The sequence below is a fragment of the Zalophus californianus genome, chromosome 3 (genome assembly GCF_009762305.2).
Source record: "Zalophus californianus isolate mZalCal1 chromosome 3, mZalCal1.pri.v2, whole genome shotgun sequence".
In the NCBI taxonomy this organism is placed as follows: domain Eukaryota; kingdom Metazoa; phylum Chordata; class Mammalia; order Carnivora; family Otariidae; genus Zalophus; species Zalophus californianus.
Genome location: NC_045597.1, coordinates 114,966,033 through 114,975,356, shown reverse-complemented (window position 1 = coordinate 114,975,356; position 9,324 = coordinate 114,966,033). Strand labels below are relative to the sequence as shown.

At 36.3% G+C, this 9,324-nt stretch overlaps 1 protein-coding gene across 2 annotated transcripts in view; it reads right to left on the bottom strand.

Moving 5' to 3' along the window:
* Positions 1-3,280: 3,280 nt before the first annotated feature.
* Positions 3,281-9,324, bottom strand: part of EPC2 (enhancer of polycomb homolog 2) — a 121,671-nt gene continuing 115,627 nt past the window's right edge. Inside the window, exons 11-14 of one of the 2 annotated variants that reach the window (XM_027589979.2) lie at positions 8,557-8,693; positions 6,784-6,943; positions 5,517-5,850; positions 3,281-4,545 (exon numbers count right to left, since the gene is read on the bottom strand). In XM_027589979.2, the coding sequence (XP_027445780.1) occupies positions 4,473-4,545; positions 5,517-5,850; positions 6,784-6,943; positions 8,557-8,693 (704 nt within the window). In that variant the 3' untranslated portion in view covers positions 3,281-4,472. The remainder of the gene's footprint in view (positions 4,546-5,516; positions 5,851-6,783; positions 6,944-8,556; positions 8,694-9,324) is intronic. The other variant, XM_027589980.2, reaches the window with a different exon arrangement.

The following is a 9,324-nucleotide window of genomic DNA, read 5'->3' as shown; positions in this document are numbered from 1 at the left end:
AATAGCATTCTAATCAGTTAGCCAGTGAAGTAGGGGTTTTGTTCAAATATGCAATGCTATTACGAGGGAGATTTCATGAACACAACAAAATGTCTCAAGTACACAAATACTTAAGTACACACAGAACTCTTAATCTTAGTATGACACAGAAGACCTCATTTAGAGATAGCCCAAGCCTAAAATTTGGTACCAAGTCAGTCACTGCTGGAGAAATATGTGGCTTAGTGTTACCTTCTCTGTGTTAAAATTTCAAGCTTTGCAGTAAGCCACAGCTAAAAAGTTTGAAGTCCGTGTTTGAAATAAACAGTTCCCCTTCGGATAATAGGAAAAGGCATGATAGGAAGATCTAGGTTTGGTTTGTTACTGATTCTTTTGAATGGTTCTGATAAGTTAATGGATAGTGACAGTAACAGGGAAGCTGATTTTTCTGAAAGTAAGGGAACCAACCACCTGGGGAAGTGGGACATTTTGATTCCTGTAGCATCAGAGCTGGTGGAGATGTTACAGATTACCTAATATTCCCCATTCGTTCTATGATCCAAGTTCAGAGATATGAAGGCACTAAACTCACCTGCCAATTAAATGGTAGAGAAAAAGGATTAAATCCACACTCACCAAATTCTGATATTCTACTGTACTGTATTCTGTCTTGTTTCCTTCACTGACACCTCTGAAGAAGATAGATTTCTTGTGGCTTTTGGAGACCTGTAGTCACTGAAGCTGGCTAGAATTATTGGTTCCACACAAACTCAGCTGCATTACATGATAGAATACAACTGTCCATATGCTAGTCAGTCTTGATGACATTAGTGATTTTAAAAACAAAAAGCAGCTCTGGACTGTCTGCTCAGCCTTAGCTCCCGTATCATTTAGTTCCTTGGGGAGAAACCAATGGCACATGGGCCACATTTAACCCTTCACCAAGTTTGTCAGCGGCCTCCTTTCTGGAGTTTTGGGAACTTGCTCATCTTACAGATGGGGAAACCAAGGTCAAGAAGGGGCTAAAACTCAGCCAAGTTCCGGTCCAGATCCAGGTCCCAGGCTCTGCGCTGACTGAGAACTACTGGTTAGGTTTGGCTGACAGAGGATAAACGGATTGGTTTGGGCTTGCTTGGTGGATGGCTATAAGCCAAAGTTGGATCTAATGCATTCAGTCTTGGAAGCACAAAACAAAACATTGAATGCCTGGTGGTGTAAGAGTAGGGGAGGTTGTTTCTAAATAACGTTGAGGCTCTGCTTCTTACAGATGGTGGCAAGAAGTGGACTGAGAAGTACAGTAAGTAATTCCTTGAAGAGAACTTCCACTTTAAAGATGGGAAGCAGTGGTTAGAAGTGTGGTGACTACCTAAATTTAATTCCTGGCTCAGTAACTTACCAGCTATGTGATGTAGGGCAAGTTATTCAATTTCTCCAAGCTTCACTTCCCTGATCTGTAAAATGGGGATAATATTGGTACTTACATAATTGTTAGGACAAAATGAAAAAGTCACTAAGAAAACTACATGCTCCACAATATTAGACATGAGTATATTCCAATTAATAATGAAAAAAAAAAGTGAATTACTTGAAATACACCTAACCTTTTGAAATTTAATAGTTTGCCTGGTTAAGGAATGAGACATTTCTGTCAAAAGTATGTATTATTGATCAAAAAAATCTGTTCAAAATATAGCATTATATTCAAATATAGCAGTATATACTAGGGATAAGTTTCTAAAATGCTAGTCTTCCTTACTGCTCTCCTTCCCACAAAACAACCACCTCGGTAATAAACAATAAGCACAGGTGCAAATACTGTATTCCCTATTTTTAAAAAAGATAGAATGTATGCGTGTGGGGGGGGTATGAGTGTGTGTGATGTATGTAATTTTGTAAATGTGCCCTCCAGATATTATTTTTCCTTTAGTCTTTTACAAAAGAAAGCTCTGCAAAACATCCTCAAGTATACTTAGAGCCACATCATAATAACTGGTCATAATGATGCTCTTGAACGTTTATATAAATATTTCTATCTATTTCGAATTACAAGATACCCCAGAACATGAGAGTTACTCTTTTGTTTAAAAGCAAAAAAGCACCAAAAACCCAACCTACTATTGATCCCATCGAAAACAAAAAACCCACATTCTCCAAGGTCTCTGGAAGGTTACTGAACTACAAGTACCAACATTAGTTTCCTCAGAAAACCAAGATATGGTGGTACTGCCCAGTGGAGGGCCAGTGCAAAGACAAAGGGTTCTTTAATAAGGTGAAAGTATTTTGTCATTTAAAAGTTTTTGAAAAGCACTGGGAAAATGTGTGTGCAAGTAACTGAAATGCCATCTATGAAACAGTTACAACCACCAAAATAAGGAAGGCTTATTTTTCTATTTTACTTCAAAAGAAACAAATAAATTGGTCACCAGTCTTTGATAAGTTCTGGATTTGCCACATCTCCAGAAACCGTACAAATGGATAGTTCTTTTGTTTTACTTCAATTACTTATAACATGTATATCACATAAGGCAAATTCACTTCATGCTTTACTTAGTAAAATGGAAAAAAAAGCTTTCTCCAAAATTGGCACTAAAGTTAAGTTCTTAATAGCAAGGAGATACATCCAACTAAAAGCAGAATGAACACAGTCATAATACAAATCAAATCAAAATTATTTCCTTTATATCATCAGCAATGAGTAACTCCAGAGGTAGTATGGCAGAAACGAGCATGGATCCTATCAGGTCACAACCAATGAAGAAATTAAATTTATTTTTTTCTGTGGTTTTGACCATAAATTGCTTTACACATTAGGACCTGAATAAAAACCACTCTCAGCAGAAATCTTGGCCCATTAATTCAACTGACATATCAATTTACAACTTTCAGGACTGCAGATATAAAAAATGTAAAATATAAAATTATGTAAGTTTGAAATGGTTTTAATCATATTCATTAAAAATATTTACATTTCCCAGTACTTACTTGACAAAACCCCCTTGCAATATAATTCTACTCTAAACTTTTATTTATAAAATGAGGCTCATTTATGAGATTTCAATGAATGTTATACTGCAAATTGCTTACATTCTGTAAAATATTTTAAGAACTTTTCATATCAAAGGTAGTTTATATTGGATTATCTGAAACCCAATAGTGCCCACAGATGAGCTTCTTATAATTCTTTTCATTAATGCTTGGAAAGCACTGTGAAAACGAAAAGTGCTGTTAAGTGCTATCATCTCCCTTAAGTTTTCACTTACGCTGTGTGCACATTGTGAAATAAACACATATGCAGCATGTCCATGTTTTGATATGTATTTTTATTTCCCTGCAGTTTTCACTTATCAAGAACAAGTAACAGGGAAAGTTGTCTGAACTAGTGCATAAACAAACATTCTGAAACACCACTACACGTATCTAATTTACAAGAACCGTATAAAAAAAGTCACTAAAACACTACACTATGAAGGTGTCCAACGCTTACAGTCAGACTTTTTCCAACCCGTTACTTGCCTTGTAGCCACAGGAAAACTCTCCAAAATTGAAAAGACAATCTTGCCACAACCCTCCCCCCCTCCCAACACCTGGGGATGGCTCGATATCTAGACTTCCAATAATTATTGCAATGATATGATGCAATACATACCTGGTAAAATATCCTTTATGTGGTGTGTTACAGTTTTAAAGCCAGTTAAAATATGCAGTCTTCAGATAAAATGTAATCCTTGAAAAATTTTCTTATCTGCACAGTTTAAATGTGCTAGATGCATAATTTTTCCTAGTCCGTTTTTCCTGTGTAATTATTTTTTATAAACTGGTATTATAAATAGAAATATACATTCAAAATATATGGAAAAGTGAGTTACTACATTAAATTTGCATGTATCGATCCATCCCTTTCCCCTGCACAGTAATAGAAAATACTATTTTGCCTTGAACTTCATATTTGACAGTGAAATGCCACTAGTATTTACCAAAAAGTCCATCTAGTCAAATTGTGAAACAAAATGAACCAAGTGAAAACTTTACAGTTCCTTTAGAAAAAAATTACAAGAATTTCATTTCCTAGCTATGAATCTTTAACTTTTTAGACACAAAGTTGGATTTATTTTTACAAGATACAAAATGTAAACATGGCAAAATAAATAGTTAAAACAAGTGATGCAGGATCCCATTTCATGCTCATGATCCCATTAAAGAATTATTTTTTAAAATCCATTCAGTTGCAAATTCAAGTGCAAAAGCATGATGATGAATATCTACTATTCAAGTAACAGAAATAATATTGATGATACAAATAAACTATTTTACAAGGTAGTGATTTTCCCAATTTTACAAAATATACATCATATATCGACTTAATATCCGATATACTGTAGTCCATTTAGGTCCATTGTTACGCTCCGTGATCCACAGAGTGTTGCCTTTTGCATTCAGCTGGAATATGAATGACTGCACACCATCAGCACAGGTTAAAAGCCGTATGTTTTAGGTTATGTCACTTCCATAGCTACTGTTGTCTCTGCTATTCCATTTAAGCCCAATCTTTCAGGTTCATGGTTCTCTCTAAAGAAAGGCAAAGAGGAAAAAATAAACATTAATGCTCTCTAGAATATGTTATTATCAGTATTTACAGACACTTATGTAACTACAACATATATTTCACAAGAATATTTCCCATTTTTTATCATTTCTATACACGAATGAGGACAAGTTTTTTTCAGGTAAGAAATCCTATTAATTCCTAATTACTTGATTATAACTGTTTCCTTAGGAAACAGTAATTTGACATAATATTTCAGTAGAAAGAAGCCAATGACAAACTACTCATGAAATGTAACACAAGACCAAGTTTTTTACAACAGATGAAGCACATAATGCTCAAAAAGAATAATCATTAGAAGTACAGTATTACTTACTTTCCACTATAGTTTAATTTTATAGGTTTAAGGTCATGTAGTTATTAATTCATGCACCTCAACTGTTTTCTGATTCACCGTTCTCATGTATAAGTATCATAGAAAGAAATATAAAAACATACCCTGAAATATATTATCACAGATTTAGCTAATATCCCAGAATATTCTCAATTTTAACATATACATAGAATAACTTGCTTTCCCTTTGTGTATAATACTGACGGGAACACAACTCCTCCTCTAACCTTCCCAATTGTCTATGCTACAAAAAAGTAACAGAAGACTGAAGCTTCTAAAATATTTTTTGATGTATTTTTTGGGGGTCTGATGGCTTTCAATTTGATGTGTTTTTTTCCCCCTTGTTTTTTATACTTCTGGTTGGCATTTAAACATCCTACCAGTGACCTCAAGCAAAATAGTCTAAGTCATAGAGCTCTACATTAAGAAGATCTCAGTATCTGTTAAAAAAGCAAGTCAATAAAGAGACATCTATTGCTTGGGCAGTAAAAAAAAAAAAAAAAGTCTTTTTCCTCCCACAGTATAGCCAGTAGAGAGGGATGGAACGGTACTGGAAACAAACAAACACACACACACACACACACACACACACACACACACCTCGCTATGCTGCTGATGGCACTGCTAGGAGTAACCTTTGGCACTCTGTCCATACTGGCAGCAACTGTGGCAAGTTTTAAGGCTGTTGGCGATGGTGCTGAAGTCCGTGTATTGATATGCACATTGACTGGAGAAACAACACTGACATTATTGAGGTGCACTGCATTTGTCAGGCAGGAATTGTTCATGGGAAGTGTTTGAGGACTGCTTGTGCACAATGCTGGGATTAAGTGGTTTGTAGTGGTGTGGCCAACTGTCCTTACAAGTTGTACAGCGGAAATCCCTGGGCTGGATGATAAAGCCATATTGGTGGAGTATAACGTTTTAGAGGTTCCTGAAGGAGGAAAAGAAAATAATTCAATTCATATCATGAAACATTAATTAAACTCTCAAAAAATCAGGAGTTTAATAAAAAGTGCAAACACTGGTATACTAATACCAAGTTAATTTTCCACATACTGGCCTCTCCAAAGAGAGTTCCTGATCACAACATACTTACCTGTTACCACCCCAAAGATAGATCTTTCTATTGGCCTGCATAAAAGGGCTTTACAAAGTATTCTGCTGCATCCCTATTTGGAAAGTAGGAAATCGCCGGGCAGAGAGGCCCTCTCCGGAAGTTGAGAGCATGTGGAAATGATAGTTGAGTTCCATCAGAATTTACACATGCAAGAAGAAATCAGTAAGGAAAGGCAATCAGGATCATAGGTATATCTAAAAGCAAGTGGAAAAGCCTAGGGTCTGAGTAGTAGTTGAAGGGTGAAAGAACAGCAAGTCATTGAGGACTCAGGGTAGTAAGAAGCAGACAAGGTTCCAGAGTAATACTGTATTTCAAGAGGAGTCAGAGAAAGCAGTCTGATGAATATGTGCTAGTGGGATGGTGAACCCAATTTCAAACCCCAGATCAACCTGGATTGCATTTTGCCTTTTTATCGCTGCATGGATTAATTCCATGGTGATGGTTAGCAATTAGCTCAATATGTTTCCTAAGATGTGAGGCACTGATAGTATATGAATAAAACTAGACAGGGTGGAAGTGTTACAAATGAATGTATCTAGTGGGTGCAGGAGGACAGGGAAGCAGGCTCTATGTGAATTCTAGAAAACATTCAGCTATTCCATGACACCTATCCACAGAAATTCTGAAGAGTCCTGACTGATTTCTTGTACAATGCTTTCCCCTTGCATTTAAATAATAAAAACCTTATCTCAAATCAGTGAGTTACAACTTTGAGCTAATAAGTACCATACGAAACCACAGGCTTACCTGAAGGCTGGACAACACCATTTATGTTGTTGTGGCCAGTGTTCTGTTCCTTGGCTACCTCACCGCGACTCGGAACAGGTGCACTGACCACTGCGGATGCAGCAAAGTGGGCGCTGGCTGAGTCAAGTGTTTTAGACATACAGTCAGAGGTGCTTGAGCCCTGTAAGATAAATGAAATTAAACTCTCAATTTTTCAGATGTGATTTCATGAACGTGACTATTTAAAGAAATGGGCAAACCAAAAGGCAGTTGCCTTTTTCATCTTGAATAGTTAGAGATGTTTAGATTAAGAGATCTAGGACTCCACAGACTTATTTTTGGCATATGAAGCAGGGAAATAAATGACTAAACACTGGGAAGAAGCAACTATTTTGGAGAACTAGGGAATTAAAAACCTCAAACCTTTAACACTCTACTAATTTCTCCAGTAAGTGTTAATGAAAGCCTTTTTAAAAAATACTTGACAATCTAGATACTATGGACGACATGAAATCAAAGGAACTAACCATCATTTTTGTCACAATATAAGAACATATCTGGCCTAAACCTGCAGCAGGCTAGTGACCCAAGAGATTCAGAAAAAGCAAACAAAGTTTAATGGCCATTCCTCTTGATTCTGTATGAAACTGGTCAGCTGCTACTAACAGCCAATAGCTCTAGAATGTGGGACAGTCTCAAATCCATCTGGATGCTAGAGGAGTGCTGAGGGCTCCTCATGTCACTGAGATTTTTCATGTTGTTGGATTCAGGATTTCCAAGGTTAGCGTATTTAGTGATCCCCTGAGACTGAATTGAACTTCCATCAGCAGACACTGGCCTAAGAGCTCTCACAGAATACAACGAAGACTGAGCTCATCTGTTATTCCTTCAGAATTATTTTTGGAATTATGAAGCAACAAAACTTAAGACCTAAAACACTAGATGTCTTTCTTTCAGATGGCTCGAATTTGAAACATACTTTTCAATTAGTTTTACTTTTAGTGGCTTAAACAATAGAACTCTATTCTCATACAGTTCTGGAGGCCATGAGTTCAAAGTAAGTCTTACAGGGCTCATATCAAGGTGTTTGCAGCAGGGCTACTTTCTTTTGGCAATTACAATTTCATAAGGTATTTTTATTCTTATCCCTAGTGTATTCATTTAATCATGCCTATGGAGAACTTCACCTGGTGGCAATTTTTTCTTCAGGGGAATGTGATTCAAAGAGACAAGGGGCTATATTGTTTAGATTTACTGCACAATTCAAGGGAATTACCTCTTAGCCCATGGGGCACATCCATATGGCACTTAAACACAGAGTTTAAGAAGTGGGTAGGAAAGTTATAATCTTGGGAAAAAAAAAATAGGGCGCCTGGGGGTCATTGGTTAAGTGTCTGCCTTCGGCTCAGGTAATGAACCTAGGGTCCTGGGATGGAGCCCCTGCACTAAGCTCCCTGCTCAGTGGGGAGTCTGCTTCTCCCTCTCCCTCTGCCCCTCCCCCCAACTCATGCTTTCTCTCTAATAAATAAAGAAAAAAATAAGTTTTGGGGGGCTGTAGGGGTGGGGATGATAGTTCTAAGAGTATATAATTCCTTCTACAAATTCTCTATAACCCTTTAAAACAACATACTTTCCTAAATTACAAATACCATAATTAACTCTAGTACTTCCTTTATTAAATATGAACTAGTTTATCAAGGTTATCCTCTGTGACTTGACTAAAATGGAACAAGACTATGTAATTATGAAAGAAAAAAAAAAAGAAACATAACTATGATGAAAAGACAAGTTTACCTGTGCTTTTGGATGTGTCTGTTGCGAGGAATGCTGAGACTGCTGTTTCTGCTGAAGCTGAGCAAGCTGCTGCCTTTGCATCTGAACTAACTGCTGTTGATGTGTCTGAAACTGCTCTTCTGTGATACCCCCTGTTACTGGTAAAGGATACTCATTTCAGAAATAAGTATGTTTTAAAGTACTTTTAACAACACAAGTAGAATACAATATAAAGTGATTGCACAATTAAGATGAAAAGCAACTGCAAATCATGTATCTGCAAATAACCCAATAAAAAGCAAGTGGTTTATGTTAATATCCATGATCTTCTAATGTCACATGCTAAAAAAAGTTCCTATATGTAGAGTTTACTGTATAACATGGTTCTAACATGAAGATTCTAACCATTTATTCAGACTTTGAGATCACTCAGTTCACTATATTGTGGTAACTATATAATAAGAAAAACTTTGCTTTTTATTACTACAAACAATAATAATGACTAAGTGATAGCCTTAGTAAGAAAGCAGGACCACCTGGAAGACTGTAAATGATCCTTAATGCTGGTTTCCATTTAGGACATTTTCTCTGATTACAAATCAGAGTAGAAGACAAAGATGTTCATCTAGTATAACCATTAACTGAGTTTTAAGCCAATAGATTTGATGCTAAAATAAGCCTTAAGTTAAACCCAAAATATAAAAATAAAAATTTTAAGTTAAACCCAAATATAAATATGGGCTAGAAATCAGAGAATTGTTCAGAAAATTAAAGGCAGACTGTATCCTC